Source organism: Onthophagus taurus, chromosome 7 (assembly GCF_036711975.1).
Source record: "Onthophagus taurus isolate NC chromosome 7, IU_Otau_3.0, whole genome shotgun sequence".
Taxonomy (NCBI): domain Eukaryota; kingdom Metazoa; phylum Arthropoda; class Insecta; order Coleoptera; family Scarabaeidae; genus Onthophagus; species Onthophagus taurus.
In genome coordinates, this window is record NC_091972.1 from 34,969,980 (window position 1) to 34,997,591 (window position 27,612).

Genomic DNA, 27,612 nt, shown 5'->3' on the forward strand with positions numbered 1-27,612 from the left:
AACCTACTTATCTTAAACGTCACCTGTCATGCATGTTTTGGATACGTTCTAAAACTTTCCGCCTCTGTAAACATCTTTGAGGTTATAGATTTGTTATTTGAATTTTACAAAAAATGCCCGAACAAATTGAAGATTTCACCGATGAAATAAAAAATGGAAAAAACGCAAGGAGCGTAACATGCAAGTTCTGTTCCTCGATTATCCTCCAACCCGCAACGGCAGATATTTCCAATTTTGAGGTTAGAGCTACAAGAGACATTCTTTAAGCTGTTCATTAACTAATTATTTTTTTTAGTTTGATTTGCCCTTAATGTCACAAAGAAAAGACACCCACGTAATTGAAACGGAAAAAGTATCGCAATTTTGGACTGTCGATAACATCTACACTTTCTATAATGTGGGATTTTCAAATACAGTGGATAATAAGAAATATCTTATTTGTGGTGATTGCGAAGCAGGGCCTGTTGGTTATCATGATGTAGAAACGAAAAAAAGTCATGTTGCTTTAATTAGGATTTTACATAAATAGGTTATTTATATATGGTTTTTGAAAAATGAATACATTTTCTATACAAAGTTGTGCTTTTTGATGATAAAACCTATATAAATATTGGTTATTAGTTTAATATAGTTTTAACTATATTTTATATAAAAGAATATGTTATTAAATTAAAATATTTATTTACATAACCTTAATTAATTCATACATATTAAGGAGAGATACAAAAATATACAAATATAAAAAGAGAATATTTGGTTAAAACACTTCATAGAAAAATAATAATTTAATTTTAATATACATTTAAGTCAAGGAACAAAGTAAATAGTAAAAAAGTATTGAATTTTTGTTATCACAAAATAATCGGCAGGATTTATGTTTCGATTATGATCATTTATGGCTATTATAATTAAGATAATGAAAACATAATCATAAATTTTTTTTATCAGATCCAATTTTGATTTTCTCTTAAAACATTATATTAAAAATTAAAAAAAAAATTAAGCATTGTTAACGTTTATAGTAGTTACGACGATATTTTAAGTAAATGTAGGCACTGAATATAGAGGCAGTTGCTAATAAGGAGATCATTAACGTCGTAGTAATCACGAAAGTCTTTACTGAAACGCAAACGGTTTCTTCAACATCATCAATTTTTACGATAGCTTCACCACTACTCAAATCTTCCGGTAATAAAACCCTCAATAATTTTCCAACGCGAATAGGATCTGTTAATGTTTCATTATAAACATCTCTTCTCCTTCTTCCTGGTCGGACTTTTTGATTAGGATCCGAACAAATTTCACATTTATCTTTACACAATTCTACGTTACATTCAATTAATAAATCCATGATATCCGGGAATTTAAATGCATTAAAGAAAGCGTACGCTAAAATTGGTCCGGCTGGTTCGTTCAATTTTTGGAATGCCCCGAAAAGTTTTGGTTTTATAATACAACCATCTTCATCGCTTAAAATAATTTCACTTCTACTTTGTGTGTCTTTTGCTCTACAATCTTTAACTTGGATATCATAACCATCAGCTCCTGTTATAGATACAACAAGCGTCATCTTTTCACCAATTGGAACTAATCCATTTACTGTAGGTGCAAATGGACCTTCACCTTGTTGAATATCCAACCTAGCCATTATTGAATCACCACTGAAAGTAACGATTTCAGGTTTAAGCATACCCACACTCAACGAAGCTGTTAACGATTTCTTTAAACTTTGTTCCCAGTGACAACGTACGGCACGAACCGTATCCCAAACTTCTTGTACTCCAGCTTCGTTTTGCATGACCAAAACATTTTCCAAGTAGTTGGTGTCAACTCCTTCACCGGAACTCACTAAATCCGTTCCGCATTGGTTTAGATATACCGTAAATTCGTATTTGGTTTGGCCCGAATTCTCGTTTACGTATCTACAGTCAGGTTCGTTGTAGTGACCTTTTGAATAGATTATCCCGTCGAATTGTCGATTGAATTCGACTGTAATCGTCATTTTATCTTGATCGCAAATCACGTCTAATGCATGAATATGTGGTGGGTGGCTTAAATCATCTTCTGTGGGTGGTTGGGATGGTTCTTTGGGTTGTTCTGGTTTTGTTGTTATGGCAGGTTGTTCTGAAAATTAAAAAATAAAATTATACTAACTTTTTTTCATTCGATGGGTTCGTAATAGAATTGAGCGATACTGCAATTGGAAGATGAAGAAAGAGCCAGAGGTGATAATGATATTGAGCCAAGAAACCTCCCCATGAAGTCGTATAGTACAACTTCATTTCTCTGCTGCCTGTCATTTGAGAACCCTACGAGAAATTGCTTTTTAAGAAATTAAATCATTTAATTACAGGACCTTATTCTGACACTGAAGCATTAATCAAGTACCCAGAATAGAAAATTCTAGAAGAAAACAAAATCCGCTAGTTTTTTACATATGTCGCAACGTTTGCCGATGCCGTTCTGCTTATTGGAAAAGTCCATGAGAAAGCAAACAAAAATTACATACATCCATAGATCAAATACTTGGACTAATGGATGGCGTGTTAAGTTAAATGAAAACAAATCTGGAAGCATCAACTTTACTTACAAACGGAAACTATACATATATTCCGTTAAGACCGACCCTCACCAACTGCTGCATCAATTACCTACGTTTAAAAACTGTTAGATTTCACTGCCTGTGTGATATAAAAATATATTGGCTAGTAGGAAGAAACTACCAGTTCTCCACATATAAGAAACTGTTCCTATACAAAGAGACACCGACGCCCGTTTTCTCAAACAACTATTGAGTTGTGCAAAAGCAATGTACAAGTTATATAACGTTTCCAAAATAAATTATTAAGGAACATAGTCAACGCACTGCCACAACGATGATTTTGTTAGGAATGTAGAATCTGTTCTTCTTTAGGAAATTCCGCGGGAAATTCTGAGCCTGTATAATTTTTTGGCAATTCTATATTAGTAAGAAAAATGAGGCTCATTTTGAGTCATAGTTAGTTGGGGATCACAAGCTTATTTGATTTTTCAAAAAGAGGCTAAGAAACAGTTATCGTATACAGGGTATTTCTGTAAGTCGTGGTATAATTTTAATCACAAATACTAGAGTCAGAATGATGACGATTCGTGTAACAATTTTTGGTCTAAACCCATCAAAGTTAAAAATTTTTTAAACATTTTCTTAAATATTTTCAATATGGTTTGTCTTAGAAAGATAAAATTTGGCAAACAGTGCAATGCTTTTTTATTATGTCATAAACCATTAACATTTCCAACTGATTCTAAAAGCCTGTTTCATTTTGAAATTATTATTACTCTTACAAATTTTTGATTACGCATCATTTTCGAGTTATTTACAAAACGATTTAAGTTGGTTTAAAAGAAATCTGTCAAATTATTGCTCAACCTAGCATGAAATCTGGTTTTTCTTCAGTACAATTATTCTTAAACATTTCTCACATTAATGGTTAGCTGTAAAAAGTCCTTTTTTGTAAAAACGGAGCATCAATAGTACATTTTTCCATCATAGTATGGAAAAACTCTATTTACAACTGATGATCAGCAACTTTAAATTCTTGTACTCTCGACAAATGGATGGATACAATTGCTGTTTATGTAGGACATGCCAAAACGTACCTTTAGATATTCTGAAATGTCTAAACTGTACTAGCAGTACTACGATCTGCCACAAAATACAAAATGTTTTCTTCTAGTTGAGGTGTACGAACAGACCTCAGATTCCCGTTATTTACATACTTCTGTCTTAAATTTCCTGTCTCACGTAAATGTCTTTCAATATTTAGAAATGTTTTTCTATCAGGTTGTTTTTACTTAAAATTTGTTAATTAATTAATGCAACCATCTCGAAAACGATGCGTCTAATCAAAAATTTCTAAGAGTGAAAATCATTTTAATATTAAACAGGCTTTTAGAATTTAAGGGTTTATGACGTAATAAAAAAGTTTTAAAGAAATAATCTCTGTGAACATCCTGTATAGCATTGATCCCGTGGTTCGATATTTCCAATAGTGATCTTAAACGATTTCTTATGATAACATTGCACTATTTGCCAAATTTAGTCTTTCTAAGACAAATCATATTGAAAATATTTAAGAAATGTTTGAAAATTAACTTTGAAGGCCTTTTTTAGCCATTTATAGGATTAGATCAAAAGATTTTCACGAATCGTCATCATTTTCACTCTAGTATTTTTGATTAAAATTATGCCACGACTTAGAGAAACACCTATATAGCTTATACGTATAGAGAATGATGGTGAACCAGAAGGCTTTGTAAATGAGTGAAATAGTAGAATTTGAAAGAGGAGTTATTAATTATCTAGGTTTTAACATACCTGGTTGACTACTTGGTTCTTCTGGTAATTCTTGTTCTGTAGGTTGTTCTGGTTCTTCTGGTTTTTTTTCTGGCGGTTGTTCTACGGGTTCTTCTGGCTTTTGTTGCGGTGGTTGTTCAGTTTCTTGACCACCCGGTGGTCCAGAAGTTATTAATTCTCCAGGATAATAAGGCGTTTCCTTGGTACTTCCAGTTGGACCAGAAGTATACGTTTCTGGCGTTCCATCAGATGTTTCACTTCCAGGGGACGGTTCAATAGGTTGATCTGGTCTTTCAACTGGAAATCCAGGAATAGGTTCTGGACCTATAGGTGGATAACCTGTCGGTCCAGGTTGAGAAGGTTCTTCAGAAGGTTGTTGATTTCCGGGTTCATAAGGTTTTTCAGTGTCGGTGGGTGTTGGTTGTTCAGGTTGTGGAGGTTCAGGTTGAGGTTGTTCCGGTTGAGGTTCATATGGTTTCTGGGTAGGTAAATCAAATGGTGGTTGAGGTGTTTCTCCTGATGGTGGGTATCCGGGTCTTTCAGGTTCTCCAGGAGTTGGATAACTTGGTTGTTGTGGTTCTTCTGGTTTTCCGGGATATCCTGGTTCTTCGGGTTGTCCGGGATATACTGGTTGTTCTGGTTTACTTGGATAACCTGGTTCTTCTGGTTTTCCGGGTTGTGCAGGTTCTTCAGGTTTGCCTGGATATCCTGGTTCTTCCGGTTTTTCTGGGTAACCTGGTTCTCCTGGTTTGCCTGGATACTCTGGTTCTTCTGGTTTACCTGGATAACCTGGCTCTTCTGGTTTTCCGGGGTATCCTGGTTCTTCAGGTTTTCCAGGATAACCTGGCTCTTCTGGTTTTCCAGGATATCCCGGTTCCTCCGGTTTTCCAGGGTATCCTGGTTCTTCAGGTTTTCCTGGATATCCGGGTTCTTCCGGTTTTCCAGGATAACCTGGCTCTTCTGGTTTTCCAGGATATCCCGGTTCCTCCGGTTTTCCAGGGTATCCTGGTTCTTCAGGTTTTCCTGGATAACCTGGCTCTTCTGGTTTTCCAGGGTATCCGGGTTCTTCTGGTTTACCTGGATAACCTGGCTCTTCTGGTTTACCAGGATACCCCGGTTCTTCTGGTTTTCCCGGATAACCTGGCTCTTCTGGTTTTCCTGGCTCTTTTGGTTGTCCGGGGTATCCAGGTTCTTCAGGTTTTCCTGGATATCCTGGTTCTTCTGGTTTACCAGGATATCCTGGTTCTTCTGGTTTACCAGGATATCCAGGTTCTTCTGGTTTTCCTGGATAACCAGGTTCCTCCGGTTTTCCAGGATATCCAGGTTCTTCTGGTTTTCCTGGATATACAGGTTCTTCTGGTTTCCCCGGATATCCAGGTTCTTCTGGTTTTCCTGGATAACCAGGTTCCTCCGGTTTTCCCGGATATCCTGGATATCCAGGTTCTTCTGGTTTTCCTGGATATCTAGGTTCTTCTGGTTTCCCCGGATATCCAGGTTCTTCTGGTTTTCCTGGATAACTAGGTTCCTCCGGTTTTCCCGGATATCCAGGTTCTTCTGGTTTTCCTGGATAACTAGGTTCCTCCGGTTTTCCCGGATACCCAGGTTCTTCTGGTTTTCCGGGATATCCTGGTTCACCAGGCTTTGTTGGAGTTTCTGGTTGCTCCGGTTTACTAGGACCTACAAGAAAATCAGACATTTACAATTTATGTTTGTGTTGAGCTGTAATAATCATTATTATTTTACCATTTCCTGGATAACTTGGTTCTAATGGTGGGTAAATTCCTGACGGAGGTGTCGGGTATCCTATAGTATTATCTTCAGGTCGATCAGGAAATGAAGGTTCGAATGGTCTGGGTTTTTCAGTGTTAATTGGTGGCAAATATTCTCTTATTGTTCCTTGTCGAACTAAATAAATAGAAATTTCAAATATTTAACACTGTTTTTTTCCGGATATGATATTTTCAACCAATACCAATGAAAGAACTAATAGGTTACTATTTAAGCGTTGCAATCAACTCAATCTATTTTTACTCTTTACAACCATAATTATTCAAAATTGTTAAAGATAATCATGATAGAATAGCGAGCTAATAATTTACAATAACCAGGCTGTTTCTAAGAAATATAATTTCTTGGTGTAATCAATGTGTTTTGCGGAGCAATAAAACTGGAATGTTCTAAAATACAGTAACCTTTAAGATATAGAAAATGTCAGGTGAGTAAAATAATACAATATTTATATTTAGTGTATAACACCAACACCATCGTTGATGATTTGCAAGACTATATTTAACGTTTGTGTTTTACAGTGCTTTTCACACAACTTTGACCAAGTTAACCAAGTAACCAACTTACAAAAATCATTTTCGAAATCTCCGAATTGTGAGAATGGATTTAAATCGTTCTTAAAGTTTTGTTGAGTCGATCCTGTAAATGCTACAATTGATTGATAACCAATAATAATTTAATCATCTAATTTTAACAATAAAAAATATATGCTTTCCTAAATTTTAGATATTTACACATTGTGATTAAAAATTGAATTAAAATTAGTTAGTAACACTAATCTAAATAGTCAATGTTTAGAATTGTTTAAGAAAGGCGTATTTACAGACTTTTTTATCAATCAATTTGTTATGATTTAGCTCGTAACTTTTAACGTACTTTTTCTGCTGTTTTGTGTATAAACTCCTTGTAACCAACGCAAGATGTTTTGAACCATTTGATCAGCGTTTGTTTGTCTTCCGATTCTGTTACCTAAAGGTATTGGTCGTTATCGATTTTATTAATTCTATTTGTAAGATTTATAAGTTGTATTTAATTTGTTACGTGAATAAGTGAAGTGAATTAAATATACAAGGTGATTCAGTTATATTGCCGATGTAAGTTTATTATTAAGTAATGTTACATGAAAAGACAGAAACAGCAACAAGCATTTGGATCTAACCAAATGTTTTTCATATTCAATCGTAGTTGGGATAATTTATAGGTTAGAGTTAAATTTCATCATTAATTTCAAAAACGAGTACAGCAAGATTATGGACCAGTACCTTAACTTATGTGTCCCGTTTATGATACTGCCATTTTATCAAAGCCTTCATCACCGAGAGATTTCACAGTTGCGTATTACTAAAAGACTGCGTGATAAGTAGTTCTCACAATCAGACACCTTTATCTGCAGCGTTGATGAACGATTATTATGTGTCAAAGTGTCTGGTTAGAAGAAAATCAGCTACTCAGTTCTTCCGTTCTTCTCAGAGATACATAAAACGACGATATGATCTCCGGCGCAATATCTTAAATGAAACTCCGGCGGTAATCCCTCAATTAAATTCGTGCTATCGGTGGACTGTATACAGATTTTCTGCAATTACTGTTTCAATTAAAGCTGATTCTGCATGTAACCGTTCTTACATCATACAACTTAATTTTACACGATGAGATCTCATCAGTATATTGATGTTTTCGGTTTTTCGTGATAAGTTTTTCTTGCCAAAACTTGTATCATCATCTTTTGAAATATTTGAAGTATTTTTAATGTTGAGTGGTATGATTTTTTTGATTCGAGTCCCAATGGTTATGAGTACGAATTTTAAATCAATACTAGAATTAAGTATTTCAATGCCTTGTAAGTGGTTTGTATTCTTATGACGTTGCTTTAAATTTTCAAATTTTGAAGTATTTTAAAGTTTATCCATAGATGTTCACCGTTGCAGTTTTCTTCATTGTGCCCGAATATATTATCACTGCCAAGATGGAATTCTTGACACTTATTATTTACTATATTGCTACGCGTTACGAATGAAAATGTGTCATAGAAGAAACAAAATGGTTCATTGAAGGAAAAATTGAATCAGTTGAGCAGTATTTCCATATCAATCGTGTATAAATAAATGGGATACATGAAATCTCCAATTAGAGTAGTATGGTCGTTTTAAAGTTCTGCGAGTGATAGTCTGATAGAATGATATAGTCTGGCTAACTCAATTTTGACCTTTGTAACCTTGGCATTCATGAACTAACATCTGAGTCAGTACTGGGGTTCTTCTATTAGTGACAAGATTTTTGCAGATACTTCTTTGTAAATATACTTATTAACTTATTTATAGCTTATTATATATTTTTTAAGAAATTTCTGATGTGGCTCCTAGTATCCTTTGTCGGTATCAATATTCTGACCAATTTTTAATCTTCTCTGTCAGTATTGGTGTTTATGTTCTTGTGAAGAAACATTTTCCAATATTTTTAATCAGTATCACTGTTTTACATAATCTTTTATGTCAGTATTGGTGTTCTTCTATTAATGATAATGTTATTGATTTTTTTTCTTCATGTAAGTATACTTATTTTTCTACAGAAATTTCTGTCATGGTTTCGGCATTTCTTGGTCAGCATTTTTTATCAGTTACTATTCTGACATTTTAGCGTAAATTTATATGTTACTATTTGTGGTGCTGTTCTTCTACAAATACTTTTGACAGAATTCTCTATTAGTGTCAATGCTTTGACGTTTTCACACTAATTCCTGTACTAGTGTTGGTGTTTTTAATATATGAAGCTACTTGTCCCAGTAGCTTCTATCATTATCAATGTTTAGACCTTCTGCACAAATTTCTATTACGGTTGTACTCTTTTTTTCCAGTGTTCTTTATCAGTATCAGTATTCCGACTTTTTTACACTTCTATGTTAGTGTTGTGGTTCTTGCGCAGATATTTTTATTAGTATTCTCTATCGTTGTCGGCGGTTTTTATTTTCCGTGCTAACTTCTGTATAATTATTGGTTCATAAAGTAGTCTATCAGTATTGCTGTTTTGACCTTTTGGGCTATTTTGCACAAACTTTTGAGTTACTGTTTTTGATTGCAGAATTTTTTGCTGTTTTTTCTGTTTTAGTGTTGATATTCTTGTTCTTCTGCAGAAATTTTTGTCGGTATTTTCTATCAGTGTCAGTGTTTTAACCTTTCTGTATAATAATAATAATAATAGTACTTTATTGACCGCAACAACCAACATAAAAAAGTTAAACAATAATATAAAAGAAAAAAAAAATAAATGAAAAATTCATTCTATATGTGAAACTAATTACAATCTGCGGCCAATAGGCGGAGTCCAGATTGGCATCCATCGCGATGGAAGCTATCTGTTCAACTCAACCTAAAGTTGAGAACGACTAATAATTACATATTCAATTGTTTTCCGCAATTAAATTAATCAATTCAAATGATTCCCTATATAACCAATAAATAGATAACAACCCAATGTCAGAGCACTGAGGCAGCATAAGGATTATGTTGACCCATCTGAAGCCGAAACAAGGTGTTACGCAAGTTAACTTTAAAAACGGATAGACTTTTATTTTTAAATTCAGGAGGACAGGAATTATACTCCTTGGCCACATTATATGAAAAAGAGCGCCTAAAAAGAGCTTTCCTGTGAGCAGGAATGGCGATAGTATTTTTGTGTCTAAGATTCAAGTTATGAACATCGGTCCTATAGGTGATTTTATTATATAAGTAAGGTGGAGTCCCCGTAGCAATTAACTTGTGCACAAGACACAAGAACTGATGTTTGAATTTATTTATGATATTTAACCATTTTGCAGTAACAAATGTGTGACTAATATTTTCACGCTTACGAACGCCATACATAAAACGAATATAGCTATTTTAAACCCTTTGAATACGATGAAGTTCATACCCAGTTAAACATGGACCATACATGGCAGCACAATGCACAAAATTTGACAGAACAAGTGTTTCGCACAAACGTTTCTTTGTAATTATATTTAAAATGTGTCGGTGTTGATAGAGGCATCTAAGAACACCATATGCCTTTTTCACGCAAGCAGTGACATGACTGCTGAATCGCAGATTGCTGTCGACAAGCACACCCAGATTTTTTGACTCGGGGTACACTACCAGCCTCTCTCCAACCAAAAATATACCGACACTATCAGAGTCCAAGTTACCAAAGATGACTACCTTAGATTTAGTGGCATTGAGAGTTAGTGCCATCTTGTGCGAGCAATCTAAAATAGCGTTCAGATCTGCATTTATTTTTGAGCTAGCAGAAGCGAGGTGTTCCTTTGGAAAGGTTATGTAAATTTGGGTATCATCTGCGTACATGTGTATCGACGAATATTGAATGCACTTAGGCAACTATGATGTATACAAGGAAAACAATAAAGGAGCCAGAATAGACCCCTGTGGCACTCCCACTCTCACAGGCAATGATGATGAAGATACATTGTTCAATTTTACTATCTGAGCACGATTGGATAGGAAACTTTCCAAAAGCAAAACCGCTGAGTCGGACAGACCAACATAGCGCAGAAGAGCTAAAAGCATTGAATGGTTAACCTTATTAAAGACTTTACTGTAGTCCAGAAGTACAAGTATCCCACATAGACCGCCATCACGAGCTCTAATAATATCGTCTGTTACCTTTAATAGAGCCGTTGTACAGCTATGGTTAGGTCGAAAACCAGACTGAGAGGTGGGCAAGATGTTATGATCGCTAATATATTTACGCAATTGGACCTCCATGCACCTTTCAAGGACTTTTGAGATAACTGGCAGAATACTAATTGGACGCAGGTCCGCCAGACCTGCTGGATTTGGTTTTTTAGGCAACGGCATTACCAAAGCAATCTTCCAGGCTTCCGGGAAAATAGACTGTTCAAGACAGGTATTTATAGTATGTACAATGTAGGGCAATATTTCAGGGAGACACATTCTTATAAATGTGATGTTCAATTCGTCTATACCAGAAGATGTTGATTTAATGCCATTTAAAATTTTAATTATCGAAGGGGTGTCACTGAGTCCTAATCATAGAGTATAATCATTGCAAATGTCAGTTTTGATATTGTTCTATTAATGATAAAGATTTTGATTTATGCAAAAAACTTCTTTGTAAATATACTGATTACTATAGAAATTTCAGTCATGGTTTCAGTATTTTTTGCCAGTATTCTTTATCAGTATCAGTTTTCCGACCATCTCGCACAACCTTCTATGTCAATGTTAGTGTTCTTACCTCTCTGCAGAAATGTCTATAGTAAGGTTTTTGGTCGGTGTCATCTGGTTTACTCTTTTTCCAAAAAAATTTTATTATCTACCCTTGTTCTTTATTTTATTTCCTCTAGTTCTCCACCTAGTATGTATTAGTTTTGGGCTTGCAGCTAAAGAAAAGTATCACGTTAACTTTGTCATATTTACATTAAAATATCATCGAGATAAAATATGGCCAATAATAATAGTTATTGGTATTATTAAATAAATGATTGTAAGTGCAAAAAAGTTCCATTTGCGAGTAATATTTACTCCTAATGAAGATCAGAAAAGCGTTATTCCAAACGTTGTTAATTCCAATTTTCTTGAACTTTGAAAATTGGCGATAGCCTAAGCCCCTTGTTATTTATAATATTAATGGACAGAGTAATAAAAAATACAAGAACAAGAACAAATAAATATCAAACAATAATAGGTTATACAATTTTGGAACCAGTAAAAATAGATAATTTACTATAGGCTGATGACATAGTGCTGATAGCAGATTACCATAAAAAGGCAAAGAAGTTGGTTGAAATATGGACAGAAGAAATTGAAAAGATGGGCCTAGAATTGAACGTAAATATATGTAAAATCGTGAAAATAAATAAAAAGGAAATAAGAAATAATCATCATATGAGTATTTTGGGCAGTATAATATCACAAGATGGAACATAACACAATAGTAAATAAAGTATTTGAAGCAAAGAATAAGGATAAGAATATACCCCTCTTATTCTTATCCTTATTCTTTGCTTCAAATACTTTTTTTTGCTATTGTGTTATGTTCCATCTTGATGACCTAGGAAGAAATGGGATGAAAGAATAGCAGAAGTTGGGAAGAAGAGAGGGAAGACTCTAGTAGATGTAAAGGAATTAGCTAGGAACCGGAGGGAGTGGAAGAGGTGGAGGAAGGAATAAAAAAAAGAAGATTTATCCGACGCCATCAGGTATAAGGATCAGGAGAAGAAGGAAGAAGAGGGAAATTGGTCAATATTACTCTGAGTTTTTTTTGCAACTTAGTGTTTGACCATTCTGAATCTAGACTTCTTTTCAAATCTGCACAATTACCGAGTAATTCAAAATTTTTTTGCAGTTTATAATTTGGCCATAGTATTTCTAGAGACTTACTGAGTAGTTTAAAATTTAGAAAATGTAATTTCAGACTTTATCATGATACTTTATCATTACTCCAAACTTTTTCTGGTAGTCACGAATCTTACCGCTGTAATTTCTTAGTTGTTTTTGCAATCCAGGTTCTAAGCAAAGTAATTCCACATATTTTCTTGCAGTTTAAATACTGACTAAGGAAATCATAAACAATTTCTAGCAGTCCTAAATCTGAACAGTGTGATTCCACATTTTTCCTTAAAGATTTCTAATTGGTCAATATTACTTCGAGCTTTTTTTGAAGTCTAATATCTTCCCAGCGAGAATTGCAATCTTTTCTTGCAAATTATGGTTTGACCATTAATCTCAAATTCTTTTTGCTGCTTATCATTGAGCTAAAGTACTTCTAGTAGGGATTTTTTTTTAACTTTTGCACAATTAACTGAATCACCTTATACACTAAGAAACAACATAGTAATAAACAATTTTAGTGTATTAACTTACCTTGTTCTTCCTGGCGTATTTTTCGATTATTAATAAATCGTTGATAGTTAGGAGTACCTGCCGAGACATCTTGAAAGCACGAAATAGTCGCTAATAGCGTTAAGAATCCTAACGCTAACTGCATCCTGTAATGTAAAAAAATGCAATCATAAACTTTACAAAAGAAAAATTGTTTATTACTTTATATAATCCATAAATTTTCTCACGTAACATTGACATTTATTTAGAAATCTAGATCGACTCTCTTAGCCAACATCTCTTTTAACAATATCCACCACAGCTTATGATCATCAAAGAATTGGTGAGGTTATATAATACATTGAAATCTAGGCTATTTGTATACTCGACCATGCTTTTAAAACTCGCTCCCCGAAAGTAATAGATGTTCATTTTGCAATAGTTGCGTGAAAAGATCTCATCTACACTATTCGTGAATTACAAGAGTGTTAAAGGATGAGATCTTTCATTGTATTGTATTCTTTTGGAAGTTTTCGTTTCGTACATAACCCGGTTTAATTCAGATTCATTTCGTAATCGTTATTTAATACAATAATAAATCTAAGTTTATTACATAATTTATATATTTAAATATTTATCTTGTCTTTAATTTATTTTTTTAAATGGTGCAATCAAACGGAAATAAGCTTAAATTAAAATGGGTTAAATAATAAATGCGTTCCTTCCGTTAATTCTACTCGTCCTGCTGTTAAAATCGTGTCAAGTTTAAATAGTTGGCTCACGGTTTGCAATCAAACTATGTGATATTGTTTCTATTGTAACTTAATAACGAATAAGTTTTTGAATGTTTTGTTTCGGACGAGATGTTCTGTATAGGAACCTTTAGAAAGTTTCAGTTTTCCTTTTCTTTAGCTTGGTTGTAAAATTACAGAAACGTTTGTTGTTTGTTAACTTACGTCATGCGATATACCGTACAAAAATAATAAAATAAGGATTATTTTCCATCGTTTTCGATTTCTTTCGCATTATTGTTTCATTTGTTTTGATCATAACCAGAAAATCGAAAATCTAACAAGAAATTTTACTGTATCACGCTTTCATCGATTTATTAACGCATTATTAGGAACAATAACCAATAAATAAACTGAACTGATTTTTTAATACAATATTTACGAGTTCATTTTTGTTAGACAATTTCGTGTATAACATTTTGTCAAAATAAGATTGATTATATTTTTCAATTCCCACTCTTTATGTTCGTTAATAGAAAACCTTGTATTTTACGATACTTTCGATTAAAACCATCCTATCGGTGGCATCAACACGGACAATTCTTTACAATTTCCATACAGAACGTGCTGAACGAAAGTCGTTTGTCGTCGATGTCGTCGTAGGTCGTCGTCTTCGACGGTACTCTCGACGTTTACCTACCTTCTGGTTAAAGTGAAGAAGTCTTTTCGCGGACTTAGAAAGTAATACAATAATAATAATGGCATTGCACAAGAGGAACTCTCACTTTAAGGTGAGAAGGAATCAAGTGGACGAGACGGTGATGCGAATTATTAATGTTCGGGTCTCAAGTACGCTAATGTCGTTAATGAACTCTGCGGTATTCAACAAGGTTTCTCTTTCTTTTAGGAAGAATTGTATAAGATTATAGCCATTTATGACTTTCATTGTCATTAAAGCAAATTTTATCGAAAGGTACTTGAATTATAAAATTTATTTTTTTGATTAATAACACTTTTTGATGATTTGAATGATTTGAAAGTGTGGTTTCGAAAAGGACAATGTAAAATCTTCAAAATTAAAGTGAAGTTGGTTTCCTTGAACTATAATGAAATTTTGCCTAAAAACGTTTCGCAACTAGGCCAGTCTATCTTAATCAATCGTTCTCTTAACATTTACAGATAGAGAATTTAACAACGGAAATTGCCATTGCTGAATGTCTTAATACATATACAATTTTGAGTATTATGTGTGTACATTTTTTTATACTCGTTTTAAATGATTTCAAAATAAAAATTTTTTAAATATTAGATTTACGGAAATATTCTTTTTTCCGAAATCTCTTTCTGAGATTATAAAAGAAAACAGACGGAGAAGATCTAAAATGTTCGAAAGAAGAATACTGAGAAGGATATATGGACCGCGTTATACATCATTTGACTAAGCGACATTTTATCGTTTTTAGAGATTTTCATGCTGTCTTGTATGTAAAGGTGTAACTTATCTTAGAAAAAATGCAGAATACCGAAAGACCTAAAACACTATTTGTTTTAAAGGATAAAGCCAATTACGTTATACGATTTCAAGTCCGATTTGTTTCATACGTTCAAGCATCGACTTAGATGCGACACTTAGATATACCAAGAAATTCTACAATAAAAAAATAGATGAGAAGTTTATGTCTTTTATTTTATACAGAATTTAAGTCTAACTAGTTTCGGCCTTTGGCCATCTTCAGAGACTCTACAAATAGATTAACATCTCTGATCTTATCCATTTTACAAACGACAGTGGTAGCTAGAACTAGAAATATTCGGGGGAAACCCGAAACTTTCTAATTCTAGCTCTAGTGTTAGTTCTAGTTTTACACTAGCACTATCACTAGAACTAACACAAGCCCTAGAACTAGAATCATTCGGGTTTAGCCATCTTGAGAGACGTCGGACTAAATCCGAATGTTTCTAGTTCTCGGCCTAGTGTTAGTTCTAGTGGCAGTGGTAGGTAACGCTAGTTAGCATAAGATATTACTATGTTGTATATTTCTATTGAACTAAAACTAGAACGAGAATAGAAACATTCGGGTTTAGTCGTGAAAAAAACTTTCAGTTGTCAATGTCTACTTTAATTTTATTATTATATTCATTATCTTCATAAAATAACCTTTAAAGTGAGTCCAAACTTGATGCCTTTATCTCAAAAAACCAAAAAGTTCGAAATTTCAACTTTTAATTGTGACATATTTGTCATCTTCATTAAAAAACCTTTAAAATGAGTCCAAAGATGACGCACTTAACTCAAAAAACAAAAAAGTTAGAATAAAAAACATTAAATCCGAAATAAGTTAGCAACAATGAAGATAGCAATTTAATTTTTAAATATTAATACCAACCTTAATTTTTTATTTTTTTTATTATATTTTTTTGTGACAGATATTAAGACATTTTATAAAAATTAAGAATGTGTCAAAATGACATTGACAGTTCAAACCGGAAGTTAACTACAACTTCATTAATATTGAAGATAAATATGTCGTGTTTGTACTCATTTTAAAGGATTTTTAATGAAGATTATAATAAATATGTCAAAAGTGAGGTTGACATTTTAAACCTAAAGTTAGCTACCATATAATAGAAGTTTTATAACTGAAGTTAATCTAGTGTTAGTCACTTTTCCGCACTTCTTTTTATTTTTAACGTGTTTTTTTGGGTCATTTCACATTGACTAAAAAAAATCGTCGATTTTTACGCCACATGATGATTCTTGAATTTTTCCCAAGTTTCTTAATATTTCTTTTGTTAAAAAAAAATTAAATAAATTTTAAACTGTAAATTTGTAACACTTCGTCCTTAATTTAATTTTACAACTTTTTAAAGTTTAATTTTGTAAATTAGTCTGATTTCGACTTTAATATGTGAACTTTTTAATAAAACAAAAAGAAATGTTAAGAAACTTGTTTGTAAAATGAATACGATGAGAGATGTTAATCTATTTGTAGAGTCTCTGAAGATGGCCAATGACCGAAACTGGTTAGACTTAAATTCTATATAAAATAAAAACCAGTTTAAAAGTACAAAATCAAATTCTAGATTATTTTCTTTTTACACGAATCGTCATCATTTTGTCTCTAGTTTTAGTGATTAAATTTATGTCATGACTTACAGAAACATCCTGTATATCGTAAAACGTGAGGAGTGACCAAGCGGCTTCTGTGCTTGTGATAGCTGTCATCAGTGTTCTGTGATAAAAATGGACAGGCACCAAATAATTTTCAATAGTTAGAGAAATGAAAACGAAAATCCCTTTTTTGCCAACATTATTCATTTGTCGCTTAGTCAAGTGATGCATAACGCTGTCCATTTGGTCCAGTATAAGAACAAGGAAAACTCGAATGAATTTTGAACTCAATGCCCTGGTTAGTGATGCGAACATAGGCTGATTTGTTAAATCTCAGCGAATTAGATGGTTGGGACACATAAAAAGAATGGAGGACGATAGAAGTTCAAAAATCCTTACAGGATGGAAACCAAGAGAGAAAAGACCTTGTTTGAATATGGTTGGACGACGTGAAGGATGACTTGAGGGTGATGGGAGTGAGAGACTGGTGGAGACTGGCTAGGAGTAGACGGAAATGGCGTAGAATTGTTGAAGAAGCCAAAACCCACCAAGGGTTGTAGAGCTAAAGGAAGAGGAAGAAGTGAATATAAAAAAAATTTGGGGAAAATATTAAACTTTCTACCTTCCGGTACACGCGAAAAAGCATTGTCCGTCAAAAAACGTAAGAACGAGGTCTGAAAATATAGTGAAACATTTACCTTGGCCTACTCCCTGGTCCTAAAAATCGGAAAAATCCACTTGACATCTAGAAATATTATTTTACTAACATGTTGAGTAACATTGTCGAATGTACGAATAAGCATATTAAAATGTAAGCTCCAAACTTTTTTTGAGAAAGGGATACTTCCTACACTAATACAATAGAAATTCAAGCTTTACTGGGACTATTATACAGGATGTTCAGAAATTGGCGGATAATCTACACGAATTCTTCGTTCGATTCTAAAGCGAAAATCTTAATTGTAAAATGTTGTACCATGCTTCATACGTCTTCATGGGGTTCTCAAAGGTCGAATAATTTGTCCATAAATAATCATTAATATTCAATATCTGTTGATAAATAAGCTGAAGAATTTTAAAAGCTAGTTTTTTTGTTAAAGTTATTTTCTTTAGCTTTAAAGTTCGTTTTGAACATTTTTTCATTATCATATCTTCATGTAAAACACATTTGGCAACATAGTAGAACAGCATTTTAACATTAAGATTTTCGATTCAGAGTCGGTCGTAGAATATAGTAGCTGCGTGTAAATTATCCGCCAATTTCTGAACACCTGTATATGGTAGGCGTCCCAAAATCAATCCGTTTGAATGGAATTGTCTTCTACTCAGGAAACTGGAGTACAGATATTTCGCCTAGTAATATCAATAAATAGGTTTCTTTTTTTGATACGTAACCGACCATTTGATAATCCTGAAACATGAAAGGAGTAGAGAAGTTAGCGGCGATCAGAGAAGTGTTTGATGCATTTGTTGTAAATTGTAAGAATGCTTACACTCCTTTCCATTACATGGAGATAGACGAAAAGTGGGAGGGTTTTCGAGGATGTTGCTTCTTTAGATAATATTTTGCGTTGGTAGATTCTATATATTATTTTACATCAAATTTGGAAATTTATGTTGGAAAGCAGTCAGATAGTCTTGAGAGTAACTTCTCAAGTGCTGTTGTAAAACGACTTTGTGAACCTATAAAAGGATCTGGACGAAACATCACCACCGATAATTAGTTTACAAGTATGGAGTTATTGGAAGCACTCTATAATAATAAATTGACTTTGCTGGGCACAATTCGAAAGAACCAAAGGGAGATACCAGAAGAGTTTTTACGTCCACATAAATCTCGCCCGGATAACTCCAGTATGTTCGGTTTTCGTGAAAATGCTACTGTAGTTTTGTACAAGCCAAAGAAAAACATGAATGTGTTGCTCATCTCAGGTATACACCATGATGATAATATAGATAAAAATACTGGCAAACCAGAAATCATTGTAGATTGATAAACTTTGCGCATCTTACGACTACGCCAGAATCACTAGGAGATGGCCAATGGTGATTTTTTATTTACTCTTAAATGTTGGGACCATTAATGCTATGGCAATCCATAAGCCTACTACGTTTTATGCCTCAGTAAAGGGGACCTAATGTCGCTTTCGTGTTTCTTGACCAATACGCCCTAAAATACCATCTCTTCAGCATTGGACAAGCTGAGGATCAAACTTGTCGACTTTGCAACGACTAGTCGGAGACCGCTGAACATACTTTGTGTGAATGTGTTTGTTTGCCTGATATCTACTGACATAAAGGAAGAAGATCTTGGAGTAATACTAAGGTTCATTAAGGGGCTTTAGTTACAACAAATCTTATAGGTCGCAGTGATGAGAGGGGTCGCTCTCATCACTCTCATCAAAGTTATGTCATATTAAGTCATGATGATCCAATACTTAGATGCAATACTTTCGGTTAAATAGCTTGATAACCTCAGGAGTCCTCGAACTGAGGTTGATCTGATATCGATGCCGTACATTGATTATCTCAAATACTATCTCTTTAAAATCATAAGCCACATGTTAAGGTTATCATTGTAAAATTTGTATCCAAAACAAAATGCAGATTTTCAATCTTTTGTATACAACATGACATCCACTAAACGAGATGGTTAAAGAGGCTTTGCCGTTTTCAAGTGGTATTGAAGATATACGGTTAGAAGTGCATTGCAGTAATTTTTTCAAACATCTATAGTCTTCATTCGAAACTAATGCTTCATTAACAATAATAATGTTTATTGATCGGTTCAAAGCCAAATACACAAGAAATACAATTATAAAGATGAGACATATTCTCGTTCAAGATATTTTTTTGGCAAGGACGCAAAAAGTGCGACTGCAATATTCGCTTCTTTCTACGGATAGCAGAAATGAACTATAAACAAAAGTATTGGAGTCTTTGAATTTTAGCGAGATGGACGAAAAAGAATGATAAATCATTTCGGCATCATTGATTATAAACAAAGCAAGTTTACCAAGTCATGATTTGTATTGGTTTGAGTAAAATATTAGATAATTTGATGCCTTAACTCTGCAAGATTTCCAGGTTTAGTGTTAAAAATTCGACTCTTCAAGTATCCTAATAAAAATGATCTTTACGATTGAGATCTTGTGATGTACATATATCGTTACGCAAGTTAGCCAATACACTATAAGATCTTGTTGTATTGCACCCCCTCATTATTAGAATAGTGCGTTCTATTTCATTAAGATCCATTTTAGAGAAACAATGTACTTTGTAAAACTCTTCCAAATACATCAAACTGCTGATACTTTTAGTTTTTTAGTAATGTATTAATGTCTAAATCACATTGTATTAGACGTATTGAGAATATTATTTATTGAAGATATTTCTGAATATCTCAAATCGTCATAGAATTGAACTTGTATTGAAAAACCGAATGTCAAGTTTGGAATCTACGTATAAATTTAGGAGTAAATTAGGAGTTTGCAAACTATTGTTTCACTGTGTATATAAGGCAATGGTCATAAAATTCATCCCTGCAGAACACTAGATACCATGTTGGAGATACTAGATTTGTTATCATTAAACATTGCTATCTGTATCCGTTAAGATAGGTTTAGATAAATGAATTCACTTAAAAGTCTTAGAAAAATTCAAAAGAATTAAGATCATTAGTGGATTCTCATCAATAGCATTTAAAATTTCATCACATAAATGAATGTGTAGCAGTCATATTAAGACAACAACTAGATTGAGACTATAGCTAGATTATTAAGATGGTGCAAAATCTCTTTGCTAATGAGTTGTCGCTAATTTAAGTCAAGGAGTTAGGTGTGGAGTTACTAAAACGCACTGCCAAATAGGTTTGATATCTTTTAAAATTTCTAACACTTCAGATTCGTCTTTAGGAGTCTGACATCCCAGCATTTTCTATTGAGTTAGTTTGATAGCTAAAAAATCATGAATGAAAATCATTTAATTCTTTGTTAATAATGAAAAGGGTTCCAAGTCTGAGATGGCAGTCTTCATGACTTCGGCAAATGGTACGACTTTGTAGATATCCGTTAACGTCTTACTGTTCTATCGCATCTTAACCAGTTTTCTAACCCTGTGGTTTATTCTTTCAAGACTTTTATGCTGAGATATTTATACTACTGTTTGGTATTCTGTCGAAGTCTTAAAAGTGTTTACCCAAGCATCTGGAAAATGGCTCTCCTTGTCTCAATATTTAAATCAGGCGATAAATAGTTGCTTATTTCATTTCTTGTGGTGATCTCAAAGGTTTCTGTAAAAGTATTTTTTGTAAAACTCAAGTTATTCGCTCTATAAGCTATGGAACTTCATTGCTATCAACTGTTTCTATTTGCAAATTTAAATTAAAACTATTTAAAATTGTATCTATTTAATTAAAACAATTTAAATTCTTAAACAATTTGAAAAAGAAAATTGTAACACTATTGTTTTAGCGAAACTAAACTCTCCTTCGGGCAATAACGACCTTAGACCAATTACCGAAGCTTAAACAATAATTATAAGACTAAGAAACTCTTCTCTCGCGTATCTCATCATTCACTTTCTCCACGGTCCATTGTACCAAAGCTTATTCAATGCCATTATTTCAAGAGGTATCTTGTTAAATTTACGTTATGAAATCACCCAAAAAAAATGAAGCCCATTAAAAACAATACTTTACAATTTTAATTAATATGAATTATTTTTTAATTTGAATTATTTAATTCTTAAGACAGTATTTTTTTTAATTGACGACATGATATAATAATTAGAAATTTAAGATTTACAATACCTTCATGTTTCACAAGGTAATTGTTTTGTTCTTTGTAAATACGAACTGTTAATTAATTAAGTTTCATTTTTTAAACGACTGGAAAATTTGCAATAAACGTGAATTGTTATAATTAAGAAACAATCCAAGATTATTTTATTTAATTATTTCAATTAATACGGTTTGAGGTTTATGATGAGTTTTTTTCTATTATAAAAAATTGGATCATTACATTCAATTTTCGTTGTTAAGTAATTAATTAACCGTTAACTTTATATTCTTATTATAAAAGACTCTTTATGATTATTATAAAAGAAATGTGATCATAATAAAGAAAATGCCATTAAATGATGTTATAAAATCGTTTTATATGTGGGATTGTTTCTCCTTATTACGTTGAGCACGAAAGTACAGTGAAATCGAATTTGATGATTAAAAAAAGAATTGTGGCGACCGAGTATTGTGAAAAAATGTTTGTAGTGATTAACCTTTTGGTGTATTTTGAAAATAACCACAAACGGGGTTTTGAGTAACAGATTAACTTCGCACGGTTCTTGGTTAAGTACATCGTATTAATTATTCTTGCATAAATCGTTGTATGAAGTGGGTGTTTATGTAGTTACTTGCGCTAGAATAATGTTGATAGATAGTATCTGAAGAAAATATCAAGGATAGAGACATTTTCTTTTATATTTAAGTTCATATAAGAATTTGTTCAAAAAATATGTCTAAAAATCGTAAGTAATTTCAAAACGAATTTCATCATTGCAAAATAGATGATTTTATTGATTATTGACGAACGTTCTATAAATCTCGAAAGTTAATTGAGGAAATCATAAAAATACCAGAAATTTTGATTTTATTCAAAAACGTGTATCTAATAACCAAAAGTGATTTTTCAAAACGGATTTTACCACTGGACAATACATGATTTTATTGTTAATTGACGAATGTTTCAAGCAAATTTTCCAAAGATTCAATTTGTCATAAATTATTAAAATTAACTAATGATGTCTTAAATATTGCAAAAATTTTCGATTTCATTTCAAAACATGTATCTCAAAAGCCAAATGTAATTTTTCGAAACGGACTTCATCATTGAAAAGTAGATGATTTTATTGTCAAGTAAGGAATATTTCAAACAAATTTTTCCCAGATATTAAGGAGTCATTAATTTTCAAAGTTAATCGAGGAAAATCCAAAAATTCCAGAAATTTTGATTTCATTCAAAAATGTGTATCTCAATAACCAAAAGTGATTTTTCAAAACGGATTTCACCACTGGAAAATAGATGATTTTATTGATAATTGACGAATGTTGCATATAAATTTTCCAAAGATTCAATTTATCATAAATAATTAAAATTAACTAATGATATTTTAAATGTTGCAAAAATTTTCGATTTCATTTCAAAATATCTATCTCAAAAGCCAAATGTAATTTTTCGAAAAGGAATTCATCATCGAAAAGTAGATGATTTTATTGTCAAGTAAGGAATATTTCGAACAAATTTTTCCTACATATTAAGGAGTCATTAATTTTTAAAGTTATTCGAGGAAAACCAAAAATACCAGAAATTTTGATTTTATTCAAAAACGTGTATCTCAATAACCAAAAGTTATTATTCAAAACGGATTTCACCACTGGAAAATAGATGATTTTATTGATAATTGACGAATGTTTCATGCAATTTTTCCAAAGATTCAATTTGTTATGAATTATTAAAATTAACCAATGAAATCTTAAATGTTGCAAAAATTTTCGATTTTATTTCAAAACATCTATCTCAAAAGCCAAATGTAATTTTTCGGAACAGACTTCATTATTGATAAGTAGATGATTTTATTGTCAAGTAAGGAATATTTCAAACAAATCTTTCCTAGATAATAAGGAGTCATCAATTTTTAAAGTTAACTGAGGAAAATCTACAAATTCCAGAAATATTGATTTCATTCAAAAACGTGTATCTCAATAACCAAAAATAATTTTTCAAAGCGGATTTCACCACTGGAAAAAAGATGATTTTATTGATAATTGACGAATGTTTCATGCAAATTTTAATAATCATCAACTATTAAAGTTAACCAAGGAAAACTTAAAAAGGGAAATTTTGTTTCATCAATATAATAAAAATAAAAGATGTACATTTTTGAATTAAACCTTAACATCAACAATTCTCATCTTCATTCTTCAGATTCTCAACTTTTTAAAGTCAAAATATTTCATAATCGTAGTCGTGAGAACACAATTTGTTCAAAAAACATCATAAATCATTTGATGTAATAACACATACACTTCCATCAAGATTGTTGACTAATTTTAGTTTTATAGCGCAAATGTCAAGTTGTACCGAGCTTGACCTAAGAATTAAGAGTTAAGTTCATACCAATTTAACTTTGAAATTACACATTAAATCCTCACGATCAATACTTATTACTAAACATTTTTAAGAGGCACATTAATTTCTAATCTTACCTTTTACGTAAAATCTCCTATTTGCAAAATAGTAGAATGCGCGCTCACAACAACTTAACGCTTCTCTGATTATTTCGTGTCAATTTGTATGTTGCGGAAGAATTAAAATTTTGTAAACAACCGCAAAAAAGCACACAGCGTCGCGACACGCAACGACTAACAACTAACGTAATGTACCGCATCGTCCGGACATTTCCCTTTTATATACACACACGAAGACCAGATGATTTACCCGCCTCCTCAAATAAAATCCTCCAAATCTGAACTTTCCAACGTTGTGACCAACACAATGAGTATGTTAGTGGGGCGTAGTGGGATTAGAAAAAGCTCTCTTCTCATTCAGAATCATCGTTTCTTGTGTTCAAGGTGGTGGTAAAGATCACCTTTAAGCGATAACCAAATTGGCTAGTTCAAGTAAATCAAGTCTTTCTTATAGCGTTGAAGACTTGTAAAGTCCTTTTTATTTATATAGTTTTATTTTTTCTTTGTTGTTTTGATAGTACCTTGAAGTACGTGACAAGAAGATAAATTTCTTAGTTTAAACAAAAACATGTACATTTAATTTAAGTTAAAATATATTCCAAAAGATTGTAGAATACTTTAATTATTTGTATATTCCATTGATGCATTCGTTAGTTATAAAGGAAAATATGATTGAAATTATGTCTCTATAAAATATAAGCTCGATGTTGAATAAAGTAGTGTTTAAAAAACAAAAATGGCATTGTATATAATTTCTAATATTATTTATTTGATAAAAAAATATCAATGAGATACATAACGAAAATGAAGTGTTAGAGAATCCCATGGGAAAAGCATATATTACATTCTTTGAGAACTGGATGAAGAATAGATAAGAGATCCAAGGGATATTTCTTGGATATCTTATCGCCACAAAACTTGTGTATTTGGAAGTCATTATAGACGCCCGGTTATCTTTAGGTCCTCACATACAGTGCGCCACAGTTCATGTGTGACAAATGTTGGCGGCTTTCTATGGAATGCTCAACAGACGCAGTAAGCTTGTATTAATTCTGCTCGCAAGATGATACTCTATCATACTTATGCGACGGCAGCAATAAACCTCCCAGCAACAAAGTATTACCCTTGTTTTTCTATCTATTTTAAAGTTCATATCAGTGTGCAGCAGTTATGGACCGAATTTAAAAAAAGGTATTATTAATTTGGAAAGAACACACTTTGGGCTATCTAAGTCCTTTTGTCCAGTGAATATCTATCGGCGTCAGCCAAAAAACACTCGTAATAAACAACCCTACAAAGAATCGGTAAATTGATCTTTCTGAGTACCTACAACTCTTTTATTTGGTGGGAACAAAAAAACTAAACCCGCATCAATAATATAGGAAATTTCTTTCTATTGATGACATAACTCTAAAACCACATAGAACCTATAGGAAATTATCCGCTCTATACAGTGGTATATAACTTTAGTAGATCACGTGGTTGCACAAGTGTTTTCTTTCCCAAAAACTGCGAAAGGTATAGAGCGAAAGGCAAGCTAAACGAAATCTTCAAAAAGTTGTCCTTTTTTAAGTAACCATACAATATCATCGATACCCTTGAATTTGATAATAAAATTATTACTGGTTCTTTTAATGATGTGAACCCTAATTATCAAGCATAAATATGGAAGGGTTATTTTTTTCTGTTTTCAATACGTCCGAAGAATCTATTCAGACATTCATATACATAGTACGTATATAAATGTATGGTACAAAGAATTTATGATCTATTCTTCCCAAATCTAATCTAATTAATCTAAATACATAAATGATTTTAATATAAAATCGGTGTTAGTAAGTATACATAGTAGAATAGTTTTTACATCACTCCAAGGTGATACGATCCGCTTCAGGCCGGGGGTGGCTGCCTCCAGGGAGGGGTGTTATCTCCCCTGCTTTGGTCCCTCCTGGTTGACAATCTGATTGCGATAGTCGGAGCCGTTGGTGTAGAAATACAAGCCTATGCTGATGACATTGTCGTTATGGTCAAAAGAACCTGTTTGTCGAGGATATTTAAAGTCCTCCAGGTGACCCTAGATACCATTTGCGCTTGGAGTAAGGGAGAGAACCTCTCGATAAACCCGCAAAAGACAGTTGTTGTGCCCTTCACCGGGAAACGAAAGTTGGATGGACTAATCTGCCCAACTATCGAAGGTGAAGAAATTCCTTTCTCAAAGGAAGTCAAATATCTAGGAGTAGTCCTAGACAAAACCATGTCATGGAATGGACATTTGCAGGGAGTTTTGCACAAAGCTAGACTATCCTTGTGGACTTGTCGCAGTTTTTGTGGAAAAAATTGGGGTTTTACCCCTGAAAGATTGTACTGGCACTATGTGACTGTGGTTAGACCTATGATCACATACGGAGCACCAGCCTGGTATAGGAAAGCCCGACAGACTTCAGTTATCAGTAATCTTTCACGAATTCAACAAGTAGCTGGATTGGCAATCTCTGGTGCGATAAGCAAACGCCAACTCTAACAATGGAAGTTCTGCTTGGCCTATCTCCTCTGCATTTACATATAGAGAAAGTGGCAAGAACAACCATTTACAGATTTAAGTAATATGCTCAAAATTATTCGGACATAAGCACTAATACTGTGCTATCAATGCCGTCAGATTTGGCGGGATCACTATCAGTGATTAATGCTCGATACCAGATTGTACTGCCTGAGCGGCAGTCCTGGATCGAAAAGGAAAATTGTCTGGTTCGGGCAGATATTTGCTTGTTCACAGATGGATCAAAAATGCCTGAAAGTGTCAGAGCAGGAGTATACTGTAAACACCTCGAATTAAGCAAGCTTACAGCCTGTATTCAAATACAGTACAGCCTTACTGTACTGTATTCCAGGCGGAAGTATTTGCTATTGACGTGGGTGCTAAAATCTTTCTTGAGAGAGGGATGAAGAACATGACAGTACGAATTTTCTGACAGTCAAGCCGCTCTCTAAGCGCTGCAAGCAGGGGTGCCGGCTCTGGTTAATGATTGTAAGAGAACATTAAACACACTGAGTTGTGATAACAGAGTTTCTCTGATCTGGGTCCTGGGTCACTCTGGGGTTGCTGGCAATGAAGCGGCAGAAGAGCTAGCACGAGAGCGCAGCGCTAAAGCGTTTGTGGGGCCGGAACCAGCAATTGGTGTATCATTTGCGATGGCCAAATGTAGGATGGGACTGTGGGCTGAAGAGAGACATCGCCTACTGTGGACCAGTTCTCCTGGAATGAGACATGCTAAGGTGTTTATTAACATCGCCACTGTCAAACCCGGTCGCGGTGCAAGGTCGGTTGGTCCGCCTACTCGATATGTAGTGTAGTATACATGTAAGATTTTCCAGCATCATAACTTCAATGCTGTATCAGAAATTCACACATCATTTAACAAAACGCAATAAATCCAAAAAATAATATTTTCTTACACGTGGTTTAGTGATGCACGTGTTGCTGCGTTCTGTACATATTTTTTGAAAGTGTGTATAGTTGTATTTTTGTATATTTTAGTTGTCGATGTCGCGTCGTTGGAAAC

The 27,612-nt window shown here is 33.2% G+C and overlaps 2 protein-coding genes across 3 annotated transcripts; one reads left to right on the top strand and one right to left on the bottom strand.

Annotated features, from left to right (window-relative positions):
* The first annotated feature begins 32 nt into the window (after positions 1-32).
* On the top strand, positions 33-576 carry LOC111413185 (RAB interacting factor STRAT). The gene is made up of 2 exons (XM_023044069.2): positions 33-239; positions 296-576. The coding sequence occupies exons 1-2, from the start codon at positions 114-116 to the stop codon at positions 527-529; spliced, it is 360 nt and encodes a 119-aa protein (XP_022899837.2). The 5' UTR covers positions 33-113; the 3' UTR covers positions 530-576.
* A 196-nt stretch (positions 577-772) lies between these two features.
* LOC111413182 (collagen alpha-2(IV) chain-like) lies at positions 773-24,322 on the bottom strand. 2 transcript variants are annotated; one of them, XM_023044063.2, is made up of 6 exons: positions 24,068-24,322; positions 13,003-13,127; positions 7,001-7,093; positions 6,080-6,241; positions 4,358-6,013; positions 773-2,124 (listed from the first exon to the last, which is right to left on the bottom strand). In XM_023044063.2, exons 2-6 carry the CDS (start codon positions 13,124-13,126, stop codon positions 1,010-1,012), a joined length of 3,150 nt encoding a protein of 1,049 aa, XP_022899831.2. In that variant the 5' UTR covers position 13,127; positions 24,068-24,322; the 3' UTR covers positions 773-1,009. The 2 variants fall into 2 exon arrangements, with proteins under 2 accessions (XP_022899831.2, XP_022899833.2); XM_023044065.2 differs by lacking the exon at positions 7,001-7,093 and having other exon boundaries at positions 24,068-24,317.
* Between the last annotated feature and the right edge of the window lie 3,290 nt (positions 24,323-27,612).

Coding starts and splice junctions, on each gene's coding strand:
- LOC111413185 (XM_023044069.2), top strand. CDS start 114: ATGCCCGAACAAATTGAAGATTTCACCGATGAAATAAAAAATGGAAAA. Junction 240..295: donor CAGATATTTCCAATTTTGAG/GTTAGAGCTACA, acceptor TATTTTTTTTAG/TTTGATTTGCCCTTAATGTC.
- LOC111413182 (XM_023044063.2), bottom strand. CDS start 13,126: ATGCAGTTAGCGTTAGGATTCTTAACGCTATTAGCGACTATTTCGTGC. Junction 7,094..13,002: donor AATACGCCAGGAAGAACAAG/GTAAGTTAATAC, acceptor CAATACCTTTAG/GTAACAGAATCGGAAGACAA. Junction 6,014..6,079: donor ACCAAGTTATCCAGGAAATG/GTAAAATAATAA, acceptor ATTTTCTTGTAG/GTCCTAGTAAACCGGAGCAA.